A 12368-nucleotide genomic window follows, 5' to 3' on the forward strand; every position below is an offset into this window, starting at 1 on the left:
TGTGGGCCTCTCACTGTTGTGGCCTCTCCCGTTGCGGAGCACAGGCTCTGGACACGCAGGCTCAGCGGCCATGGCTTACGGGCCCAGCCGCCCCACGGCATGTGGGATCTTCCCAGACCGGGGCACGAACCCGTGATCCCTGCATTGGCAGGCGGACTCTCAACCACTGCGCCACCAGGGAAGCCCCTGTATCACCTATTTTTAAATCTTGGTTATTGTCTCACTCCCCAGCTGAAGCTGTAAGCTCCTTAAGGGCTGGGCTTTCTGTGGCTGTTCACTGCTGGATCCACCGGGCCCAGCACATGCCTGACAGAAGTGCTTGAGAAGTACTTTCTGAATGAATGAAATAGATGATATTATACCCGTGTTATGAATGAGGAAACTGAGGCTCAGGGAGAGGAAGTGGCTTGCCCAAGGTCACTTAGTTGCAGCCCAAAGATTTGAACTTGGGCCTCCGCCTGCTGCCCTCTGATGTTTCCCTGAGGCTGGGCGGGACTTGCAATGTCCTAGCTCATCCCCATTCTCACCCTGTGCCCCAAGGCTTCGAGTAGGCAATGCCCTCAGGCATGGAGACTTTTCTTGTAGGGTGGTTAAGGTCGACCATTGGCCGAGAACCTCCTCCCACGCCCATATTGAGAGGTGGCCCTTTCTCAGGCCACCTGGGTTTCTAATCCCAGTTCCACCTCCTACTTGCCCAGTTACCTGGAAAAGTGGCTTCACGACTATATGCCTCTGTTTTCTCATCCGTAAACTGGGGATAATCACAGTTCCCATCTCATGAGCTGTAATGAGACAGGACACGCAGACTCTTCCCACAGCCCCCAGAGTCTTCGCTTGTCTTTTAGGTGTTGTTTTGCCCTCTTCTGATATTGGAGAGGGAGATGAACCTTCTGATCTCCTGTGTGCCCGTCACCAGGTGCAGATCTAATATAAATGCTTTACTCTCCTTCAGCCCTGCGGACTGGGCAGAGCTGACAGGGCTGAGTCCTGCCCTGAGGTGGCCACTGTGACTTGGGACTCAGACTGTCCCATCCCTTCAACCTTCCTCCTCGAGCCTCTGCTCCAAGGCCTCCTTCAGGATACCCCGCCCATACCCCACTGGCAGGATCTGGCACTGAGTTCAGTCACACGCCTTTGGGATTCAGGCCCTGGCTCTGCCACTGAGGCTGGGTGCCCTTGAACAAGGCATAGCCCCCTCTGAGCCTCAGCTTCCTCATCTGTAAAGTGGGGGGTGGGGCATGATATCCACTTGGAAGACTCAGTGAGCTCACATGCACTGTGTACCCAGCCCAGGGCCTGGCCCACAGCAGCCCTCTGAACCTCAGTCTGCTCTCTCCCCCTTCTGCAGAAGGAGAGGATCCGGGAGAAGTTCGTGGAAGCCCTGAAAACAGAGTTTGCCGGCAAAGGACTGAGGTTCTCCCGAGGTACGTCAACCCCTTGGAGGGCCTGAAAGGTCTGGTACATGAGCCCACCCCAGGGCCTCACTCCCAAGGCCAGGCTGCACCCCCCAGCATCTTTAGAAACCCCTCCCAGCCCTCCGAGCACAGCAAGGGCAAGCTGAGCCAAAACAGGCAGGAACTCCAGCCCCCGAGGCTTCCCCACCTAAACCCAGGCAACCCACACCTCCCACCCAGTTGCTCAGATCAAAAACCAAAGCGTCTCCCACCACCACCTCCCGCTACAGTCCATCCCCTACAGTGGCCAGAGGGATCCTTAAGGAAAAACAGACCCTGTCATACCCCTGCTTAGAGCCCTTCAGAGGCTTCTCCTCACTCCTCATGAAACCCAGGCCCCCTCCCTGCACCCCAGGGCCTGCATGCCTGTGCCGCTGTCCTTTCCCAGCTTTCTGTGTCACTGGGACACTCCACGCCGTTTCCTGCCTTGGGGATTGTATCATTCCCTGGCAACTGCCACTCTGGCTCAGGTCTCAGCTCAATGTCACCTTCTTGGACAGCTCTCCCCTGATCACACCGTCTGGGGAGCTTCCCTCCCCCGCACCCTGCCCCCTTCATTGACTTACATGATCTGAAAGGTGGTCTGGTCACTTACCACCCATTTCTCCCACCTGGATTGTAACTCCCGTGAGGATCCTGAGTCTGTCCATGCCTTGTGCCTGGTGCTCAGTAGGCACTCTAGGGTTGTTGAATGAATGAATGAATGAACGAAGGGCCTTGCCCAAGGTCCCCGTGAGCCGCCCCTCTGCTAGCCTCATCTGCCGCCCTCACTCCCACCCCCACAGGAGGCATGATCAGTTTTGACGTCTTCCCTGAGGGCTGGGACAAGCGCTACTGCCTGGACAGCCTGGACCAGGACTGCTTCGACACCATCCACTTCTTTGGGAACGAGACCAGCCCCGTAAGTGTGGCTCAGGCTCAGCCCAGGTCCCCCCATCCCAAGTCCCCTCCAGATCGAGGCCAGGACACGGGGTGACAGAACAGACCTCCTGGGAAACTCCCAGAGAACAGCCAGTGCTCACCAGCCCCAATACACAGATTGGAAGGCTGGGACCCAGAGCTGGCTGGACACTTGCCCCATGTCACACAGCAAGTCAGGGCAGATCTGATGAAGGAGGTGGGCCTCCTGGCGGTTCTGAGGCAGCAGGAGGAGGGGCAGCTGTGTAGGAGCCAGTGTGGGGAGGGGACCCCATGCCAGAGTGGGTGTTGGGCTCCAAACCTGGGAACCTCCTCCAGGCACCACATGCGTACATATGCCTTCACTGCCCTTCCTCTGTGTGCAGGGTGGGAACGACTTTGAGATCTACACAGACCCCCGGACTGTTGGCCACAGTGTGGTGTCCCCGCAGGACACGGTGCAGCGATGCCGTGAGATCTTTTTCCCAGAGACAGTCCACGAGGCGTGACCAGGGCCCACACCTGCCCCTTGGGACTTCCAGAGAGCTCTGCCCAGCCCTAAGAGAGCCCCTGGCCCTGGTGTTGGGGGGCGCCAGGTCCCCTCCTCTGGCCCAGGACACCTGCCTCACATTACCTGCCGAAGCGGGCCCAGGGTCTGTGTGGACAGCCACCCCCAGCTGGTCAGCTCTTGGTGGGCCTGGCTCCCGTCCTCCAGCCCAATGGCCCTGGCTGCAGCTGCTGCTCGTACTTCTGGACAGAACAGGTTTCCATCCACGCGGGAAGCGAGTGCAAGTGTTGGTACGAGAGAGAGCCAGCGCTGCTTCCCTGCCCTAGATGGGGCACAGAGCAGCGGGGAAGGTGCACACTTGTGAGAAGTCGATCTCACACATACTAAACTTCGTGGAATGAGGTGTGGAGTCTGAATGGCTATTTGGCCCCAGTCACAGACGCTGTTACAGCCCTGCCTTTGCAGATGCGAAAACAGGCACAGATGGCAGGGACTTGCCCCAGGTCACACAGGGAATCTGATGCAGTCGAGGAGGGTGGGCCACTGAAGCCCCAAACAAGGGCTGTTTGGGGTGTCCTCCCCCAGCCCCTTCCCCTGGGACCCAGACAGAAAGGCAGCTGTGGGCCAGGCTGAGTCACAGTTGAGGGTTTATTGCCAGTGTGAGGAAGGATGGGGGAGTCCAGGTGGCTGGGGGTCTCAGGAGGCTGGACTGGACACTGTGGGGCGGCCCTAGGGCTGACGTTACCACAGCCTGCTTCCTGGTTGGTGCCTAAAGCGGGGGCCTACTCCTGGTGTGTGTGGGGGGAGGGTGTCTTGGGGGTTCCCAAGAGTTAACCTTCCGCCAAGGAAGCCAGGGAGCCTTGTTCCTCAGGGGAAAGGCCTCAGGCCTTGCTAGAGTAGCCCCAGCTCAACGTGGGGGTCAGGCTGGGCCATTCTGAGTTTTAGGGGGCTGGCCAGTACATCTTAACAGCTCTGGTCTTCCAGCCTCTGTGCTGGGGACAGGGGTGAGATACACATACCTCAGCTGGTGTCTCCCCTGGGACCTTGGGGCACCTACAGGGCTGGAGATCCCCCTAGACAGTCACTGACCCCCACATCCTAGGCATCTGTTTTACTCAGACTGGGTTCCATAAGGATCACTCCCTGGCAGGTCCTCCCTTGAACCCCATTTCTTCCCGCATCAGGTGATGTGTTCTCTGGAGGGGAGTGTGGTGGGAAGGTGGGGCGATGGAGGTAGACCCCCTCCTTCCTGACCTCCCAGCCCAGGCCAATCCCCTGCCCAGGAGTGATGCAGACGAACACATCCTGGCCCAAAAGGAAGAGGGCTGCCCCACGTCGTGAGGGGTGGACAAGACGGACCACACCTCAGCCACTGGCCTGTTGGTGGCCAGTGGGAGCCACTATCCCATGGCTTTGGGAAGAGGGTCCAGCGAGGGGGGCTGCAGGGCTGGTGGTCTCCCAGGCTGAGAGCTATTCTGGTGGCTGGCTCGCCTGAGGGCATGTGTGTTCATCCATCGCTGGGTCCTCAGCGGCCATGATGGCTGGGCACGGGCAGAGCATCAGTGGGGTTTGTGAGTCAGGGCAAAGGGGATGGCTCCATCCAAGCCAGGGGAGCCGTGCTCCCACCCCTCTGCAGACCTTTGCCTCCCCGGGGGGGAGTCGAGGCAGCAAGGCTCAGCGAGGCCCAGGGAAGTGGACACAGCCTCAGTCTGGGGTTCCCAAAGCCACTGCCAGGCTGAGGAGGAGGGGCTGGCCAGCCAAACAGGAGCCCCTAAAACTGCCTTCTGCCCCCAGGCCCCTCTTTCCTGCCTCAAGTGTGCTGAGAGAGCAGGAAGGAGGGAAGGCTGGGCCTTGGCCATGGGGGGCACAAGGGCGTGGCCTTTCTGCCCCCAGGTTTCACTCTCTTCCCCAGCAAGAGGCCGGGAGGCTCCCCCAAAGCACTCAGTGACCTGGCTTCTGAGGGGAGGGGTCCAGGTCACAGTGGGAGACCCCAGCCCAGGGGGAGGGGTGTGTGTGTGAGTAGCACAAGCAGAGTCTGGCCCCTGGGGCCAGGCCTGGAGCAGAGGCAAGGGGAGCAAGCTTGTACGGGGTCGGGGGGCAGGGCCCACTGCTGACCCGACTCCCAGCCCAGGCCTGACGCAGGCCCTCAGAGGCTCAGTGAACACGCACATGGGTGTTAGGAGGGCAAGAGGGTCCTGTGCGTGTGTGGCAGGGAGAGGAGGAAGGAGAGAGCGTGGAAAGCAGGGAAGGCAGGTCTGGTGGCCTCCCCCTCGGTGCAACTCACACAACAGTCACGGGGTAGATGGAGGCACACGCTCACGTCCACAAGCACAGACAGACAGACGTGCACACCGAGGCCGCCCGGGGGACTGGCTCAGCCAGTGCCGTGGGGCGTGGAGCTGGCTGCTGCCCATCTACCCTGTGTGGCTCCCCCCGCCGCCTGACGGCTGGCACAGGGGCCAGCAGCCTAGGAGCCCACGACCTGGCCGGACCACGTCTCGTGGGGAGTGTGTGGAGCCAGCTGGGTGAGCACCACCTCCACAGCTTGGAACTTCTGGTTCTTGGGCGGGATAGGGCACATCTTGTAGGTCACCTCGTCGCCTTCCACTGGCACGTACTCCCCCTCGATGCTGGTGGGGGGGAGGGGGTGTCAGCCCAGGAGCAGGCCCCCTCCCTGGATGCCCCCTGTGGTCTGGCCTGAGGGCAGCCTAGCCCTGGGCCTAGTTAGGCCAGGGAGCCTGAGCCAGCCTCCCTTCGCAGAGCCTCAGTTCTCTAATCTGTAAAATGGGAATCATAAACAGCCCCCTCGCTGTGCTACAAAGTGAGATGCAAAAGGGCTCAGGGAGGTTCCCAAGGCTTAGGGCTCAGTGACTCCACAGGTCACGCCTGGCATTAGGGCTGGGGACCAGGCCTAGACCACCTCGCACCTCCTAGCTTCCCTCCAGGCTGAGGGACCCAGTCCTCTCCGTCCCCGTGATGCGGAGACAGGATCCCAGGACTCAGGCAGTGGTTCCCAGGGCTTCTGGGGTCTGAGTGCCCCCTCTCCATCTGGCCCCAGCCCTCCTCCACCCATGCCCTATGAGAGGAGAAAGGTGCCAGGAGCACAGACTTGAGCCAGTGAGGGGAGAGGCCTAGGGAGCATTCTGGAGGCACTGCTAGGATACTGCAGCAGGGGCCCAGCCAACAACGGGGAAGGGGGAGGGACTCACTCAGACACATGCACGAAGATGTCCTCTGACCCGTTCTCCGGGGTGATGAAGCCGTGGCCCTGTGAGCGTGAGAACTGCTTACAGACACCCTTGAACACGGGGCCAGCCGAGGCACGGGCTGTCCTGAAGATAGGGTAGGGGTATTGGAACTGTGGGCTGGGGACCCCCTCCCTGGACCCCCACAGCTCTCCCGGGGCCTGTCTGCGGGGCCTGCCTCAGTGCTGTGGAGAACCCTCCCCAGGCCAGAAACCACCCATAGAGACTAGTTCAGTCCTTTCATCATCCCATTGGACAATGAGACTGAGGCCCAGAGAGGGAAACTGGCTCTCCCAGGGTGCACAGCAAGTGGATCTCCTGACTCCCAGCCAGTGCCCCTCTCACTGTACAAGACCCTCCCCTCCTGAGGTTACATGGATTCCTGTTGTAAGATTTCGAAGTGAAGAATGTACAGCCTAGGCTTGAATAACTCCCAGAACGAGGAGCTCACTATCTCCTGAAGCAGCAGTATCCATCCTGTTCACTTATTTGTCATTCGTCCATTCATTCATCATTTATTAAGCATCTGCTCTGTGCCTGGTCTTGGGTTGGACATGGGACAATCAGCGCTTGCCATCAAAAACCCCTCCTTTGACCAACCAAGTCAGCCTCCCTGTGGCTCCCACAAAACCCTTCCCCAATTTGACTCCACCCCGTGACCTACTCCAAAGACCTAGGGTTGGTCTCTGTCCAGCCTGCCCACCTCTCTCCAAAGGTCCACCCCATGCCTCTGCATTTGCCCAGAGGCTGTTTCAACCACCGGGAGCACCCAGCTTCCTGCTTCACCTGATAAATCTTCCAAACCCAGTTAGGACATCTTCCCTGATGCCCAACATTTGGTCCTCATGCCCAACCCAGCCAGGTGTAGTGAATGGTGGACAAATTCCCTCTGGATTGTAAGCACCTTGCAGGCTGAGACTTTGCCTTATTCATCACTGGATCCCCTGGTCGGGAGCTCAGTACAGCTTTGTGGAATGAATGAATGCTAGCAGTTACTGGAAGGTCCTTACACAGCTCCCCTGTCCTCGGGTGAGGACAACAGGGGATGGAGGAGGCTGGGAGCTGGGCAGTCCCGACCGGAGCCCTGTCCTGGGGAAGGACCACCAGAGCCTGGGTGAGGGGCAGGTACTCACGCTGAATACGTCCTGGTCCGTTTGGTGGGCAGTGGACTGGGCAGGTCCCGAGATGAGACACAGCCTCGCTCCCAGACCCTGCTGCCCTCCCGGTGGAATGGGAAGGTGGGCCAGACAGGGGACTTGGGGGAGTGGAGCCGGGGCACGACCGGGGGTGGCGTGGGCTCCGAAGTCATGGTGGAGCCAGTGGGAGAGCCTGGTGGGCTCCCAGGCGCAGGGGCCGGTGAAGGGCTTGGGCGTCCTTGTGGGCAGGGCCCGGCCTGGCCCTGCTCGGTGGACTCACCAGCCACAGGCTCCGTCTGGAAGGGGGAGAGAGAGGTACAGGTGAGTGTGGTCCAGGGTGGGCAGCTTCTGGACACAAGTCTGGAGGGCTGGGCCTGCCTGCTACTCCTGACAGAGTGAGTTCAGGCCAGTCACAGCCCCTGCCTGACTCAGTGTCCTCCCCAGAAAGACAAAATGGTCATACAACCTTGCTGTGGGCTGAACTGTGTTCCCCTAAAATTCACATGTTGAAATCCTAACCCCTCCAATGTGATAGTATTTGGAGATGGGGCATTTGGGAGGTAACTAGGTTTAGATGAGGTCAGGAGGGTGGGGCCCCCATGATGGGATTAGTGTCCTTAGAAGGACAGACACCCCCCCACCCAGAGCTTGCCTCCTTTCTCCCTGCCTTATGAGGACACAGCCAGAAGGGGGCGGTCTACAAGTTAGGACAAGAGCTCTCCCCAGACAGAGCCAGACCATGCTAGCACACTGATCTCGGACTTCTAGTCTCCAGAGCTGTAAGAAGTAAATGTCTTGTTTAAGCCCCCAGTCTGGGGTATTTTGTTAACGGTGATCCAAGCTGACTGAGACTAACCAAAAGTCCTTCCATCTTGAAGTTCAATTCTTTAACTTGGGGCCCTAAGAGGTGGGATGGGTAAAGTGGCCAATGATCCGGGACACAGTGTGGCACAACTACTAGCAGTTTCAAATCCACAGACCTGGGTCTGAATCTCAGCTTTGTCACCTGTAACTTGGTGACCTCAAGCAAGCCACCCAACAGTTGCAACATGGCAGGTGGGAATGTGGGTGAATGTGGACCCAAAAGGTCTGGGTTTGAATCCTGGCTCCTCTACCTACCAGCTGTGCAGCCTTGGTCAACACTCATAACCTTTGACTGGGTTTCCTGCTCTGTAAAATGGGGATAATGTTGGTTCTTATTTCACAGAGAGGTTGCTGTGAGGATTAAATGACTTTCTACATGCTTAGAACAGGACCAGGGCATGGTGAGCTCTTAGGAATGTTGGAGATTTTTCCTTAGCCCCAGGTTCCCTCTCTCTAAAATGAGGTTGAGAATGCTTACCATGCAAGGCTGCTGAGGTTTTTGGGTTTTGGTCACACCACACAGATTGTGGGATCTTAGTTCCCGGACCAGGGATTGAACCCAGGTCCACGCAGTGAAAACCCGTGTCCTAATCACTGGACCACCAGGGAATTCCCCTGGTTGCTGAGGATTCAATGATTTAGTGTGTGTGACAGCATCTGGCATCTTGTAGGTACCCAATAAATTGCTATTATCAGTGCTAATCAATAGAAATTCCCCTGTCAACAGCTCAGTGCCTGGGTGACCTTAAAAAAATTCATCCTATATTTTTCTCTGCAGAGGAAGAGAATGTAGTTCCCCCACCCATGCACTCACCCCCCTTCCCCTCCCCAGGGGCTGGAAAGTCTTGGGCTCAAAGAGACGCTAGCTGTTGACTGAGCCTGGGGCGGGCAGCCTGCCACAGTGGGGCCAGGCAGGACACCTGGACCAGGAGAGCTCCAGCTCTGCTGCGTGTTAGCCGTGGACTTGGGTAGCACTTCCACTGGCCTCAGCTTCCTCATCTGTATAATGGAGCTGATAAGCCCCGCCTCACTCCCTCACAGGCTATGGTGAGGCTTGGCTAAGGTGGGGGGTACAAAGAAGTGCCCATTGTCCATGGTCATATGAGAGTGAGGGTGACGAGTTCCCCACCTCCTCACCCCCATTCCTTCACTCCCCTCGACTTCACCCAAAGGCCTTGGGGCCAGAGGTGAATCCCTGAACTAAGTCTCTTTCTGGCCTCCATCTCCACCCTGCCCTGCCCCCCAGGGAAGAGTTTAGGACTCCTTAGGACTCCAGAGCCCTGCATGGACTAGAAGAGCCAAGGAGTCACCCCATTCAACCCCCGTCATTGGAGCAGGTCTCCTGGCCACTGTTCAAGATCACATAGCAAGTGGGACTTTTCTGGGTCAAGGTGATGAACTGACTGTGCCATCCCTGGGGGCGGAGATGCAGCCTCCCTCCTCCCCAGCAAGCACCCAACACATCCCTTCCAGCCAAAAGAACTGCCAGGGGTGAGGTGAGAATTACCCCTCACAGCCCCTCATGCTGACGTGCAGTTTTTCTCTCTGAGCCCACTTGAGGAGGCAGGGATGGGCCAGGTTTAGCATTTTTATCCCTATTTTATTTATTTATTTATATATTTATTGCCTGTGCCGCCCCGCGGCTTGTGGGATCTTAGTTCCCCAACCAGGGATCGAACCCGGGCCGTCGGCAGTGAAAGCGTGGAGTCCTAACCACTGGACTGCCAGGGAATTCCCATGTCCCCATTTTAGAGAGAAGAAAACTGAAGCAGTCACAGAAAAACTTGCACATGAATGTCCATGGCAGCATTACTCATAAAAGCCCCAAAGTGGAAACCACCCAAGGGTCCAACAACAGATAAATGGATAAACAAAATGTGGTTAAGCATAAAGTAGAGGAGTATTATTCAGCCATAAGTAGAGTATTATTCAGCCATAAGTAGAGTATTCTTCAGCCATAAGAAGAACTGAAGTATTGATAATGTTACATTACAGTTGAACCTTGAAGCCGTGAACCTTGAAATCATGATGCTGTGTGGAAGAAGCCAGTCACAAAAGACCATGGCTTACATGATTCCATGCATGTGAAACATCCAGAATAGGCAGACCCATAGAGACAGGAAGTAGATTAGTGGTTCCAGGTTTTGGGGAGGGGGAAGGAGAATGAGTAGTGACTGCTAATGGGTACAGGGTTTCTTTTGGGGGTAATGAAAATGTCCTAAAATTGACTACAGTGATGTTGCACAACTCTGTAAATATACTAAAAGCCGTTGACTTGTCCGTCTTAAGCGGTTGAATTATATGATGTGGGAATGATATCTAATAAAGTTGTTACCAAAAAGGAAGACAGGCAACAAAGCTACCCAAGATGACACAGCCAGGAAAGCAGGAGATGACGGGCCCTGCATCACAGCCCTGGGTGCCTGCTTCCCTAACTGGGTTAGGGTGGCCGGTGGCAGGGAGAGAAGCTCGGCCTCCCTTTCTGCAGGAAGCAGGGCGGCGCGGCCTGCCCACTGCACAGTTTTCCCAGGCCTGGTATTGTACTTGGCGGTGACAGCCTGTGCTGGGAGGTCATGGTGGGTGGAGGGGAGGGAAGGAGGTGGGGGAGGGGCAGAGGCAGCCCACAGTGGTTACCAGGGAGATGCAGCTGAGCTGGGCCCTGCTCTGGCCAGCCAGGCCTCTAGACCCAAGACTGAGTGAGTGGGGCTCCCAGGTCTCATGCAAAGCGGGCAGTGGGGAAGGAGAAAGAGGCAATGATTTTCCAGGGTTACGGTTGCGGGCAGCCCCCCCTCCTTCCCTTCCCCCAAATGGGCCAGGCAGCAGAGGGGGAGGAAAAGGGGATGGAATAACAGCAGCAATAGACATTCATCCCCTCTAGCTCCCAGTCCACAGCCCCACCTACCCAGAGGGGCTCCCAGGGAGAAGGTGCGGAGTTGACCTTCGGGCAGGAGTTGGGGCTGGAGGGGCAGACGAATTAGCCCCCACAAGTGCCAAGAGCGCTGCTCTGTGATCTCCCCTCTCTCCTTCCTCTTCTGGAAAATGGGGATTACAAGAATCCCTCCTCCAAGAGCTTCAGTGAGGATGACATGGGATGGAATGGGGGAAGCAATGGGTAGGTGCTGGGTGAGAGGGTGCTCCTTCCGGACAGGGTGGCTAAGTTGGGCATGGAGAGGAGAGGGAGTGGGCAGAAGGAGAGATCCGCCAGCCAAAGCCGCCCCTTATGCTCATCTTCCCTGTTTCCCCAAGGACTCACCCACACACTAGGTCCCTGCGCTGCCCCTCATAGCTTCTCCTTTCATTTAGTTCCTGCAATAGTCCTTTAAGGCTGGTGCTATTATGACCCCATTTTGCAGATGAGGAAACTGAGGCTCAGAGAGGCTGTCACTCACTCAAGGCCACACAGCAATTAATGTCTGAGCCAGGACTTGAACCAGGGGAATCTGACTCTGGAGCCTTGGAGTGGGAAGTCAGGAGTCCTGGGTTCAGAATCTGCATTGCTACAGACTTGCTGTGTGACCTTGGACAGAGTCTTTCCCTCTCTGGTCCCTGCCAGAGCCCTGGACTTGAAGGAACTGCACAGTGCAGGGCAGCCTGGGAGACCAGGGAGAACGGAACAAGGGGGTGCTGAGCAAGCCTCCAGTTCAGACCCTTTCTCCAGAATATTGCCACAGAAGGGGGCAAGTGAAGACAGGGCTTTTATTGTCTGAATGCTATACATAGTCTTTACAAAAAGTCTTTGCAGGACTTCCCTGGTGGCGGAGTGATTAAGAATCAGCCTGTGGACACAGGGGACACGCGTTTGAGCCCTGGTCTGGGAAGATCCCACGTGCCGTGGAGCATCTAAGCCTGTGGACTACAACTACTGAGCCTGCGCTCTAAAGCCTGCAAGCCACAACTACTGAGACTGCATGCTGCAACTATTGAAGCCCATGCGCCTAGAGACCATGCTCTGCAACAAGAGAAGCCACCGCAATGAGAAGCCCGCGGACAGCAACGAAGACTCAACAGATCCCAAAATAAATAAATAAAATAATTTTTTTTAAGTCTTTACAGAAATTATTTTCCATTTTTAAATTTCCCAGTTGCCCTCAAAGGTTGAAATCACAATTGTTTCCATTTTACAAATGAGGAAGCTGAAGCTCAGAGAGGTTAAGTGACTTGCCCAAAGTCACACAGCAGGTAAGTGACAGAGGCCAGATCTGTCTGAAAGCAAATGGTGCTTTTCCTGAGAGGATAAATTCTGTTCCTGGTTCAGCCAAGACAA

At 56.8% G+C, this 12368-nt stretch overlaps 2 protein-coding genes across 2 annotated transcripts in view; one reads left to right on the top strand and one right to left on the bottom strand.

Annotated features, from left to right (window-relative positions):
* PMM1 (phosphomannomutase 1) overlaps positions 1-3256 on the top strand; it is a 9099-nt gene extending 5843 nt beyond the window's left edge. The window contains exons 6-8 of the mRNA XM_007453968.1: positions 1349-1424; positions 2240-2355; positions 2738-3256. Coding sequence (XP_007454030.1) covers positions 1349-1424; positions 2240-2355; positions 2738-2860 — 315 coding nt within the window. The 3' untranslated portion in view covers positions 2861-3256. The remainder of the gene's footprint in view (positions 1-1348; positions 1425-2239; positions 2356-2737) is intronic.
* Positions 3257-5135: 1879 nt separating this feature from the next.
* On the bottom strand, positions 5136-7530 carry CSDC2 (cold shock domain containing C2). Its single transcript, XM_007453969.1, has 3 exons — positions 7238-7530; positions 6069-6191; positions 5136-5489 (listed from the first exon to the last, which is right to left on the bottom strand). Exons 1-3 carry the CDS (start codon positions 7411-7413, stop codon positions 5327-5329), a joined length of 462 nt encoding a protein of 153 aa, XP_007454031.1. The 5' UTR covers positions 7414-7530; the 3' UTR covers positions 5136-5326.
* Positions 7531-12368: the final 4838 nt, after the last annotated feature.

The sequence above is a fragment of the Lipotes vexillifer genome, unplaced genomic scaffold (genome assembly GCF_000442215.2).
Source record: "Lipotes vexillifer unplaced genomic scaffold, Lipotes_vexillifer_v1.1 scaffold382, whole genome shotgun sequence".
NCBI lineage: Eukaryota > Metazoa > Chordata > Mammalia > Artiodactyla > Lipotidae > Lipotes > Lipotes vexillifer.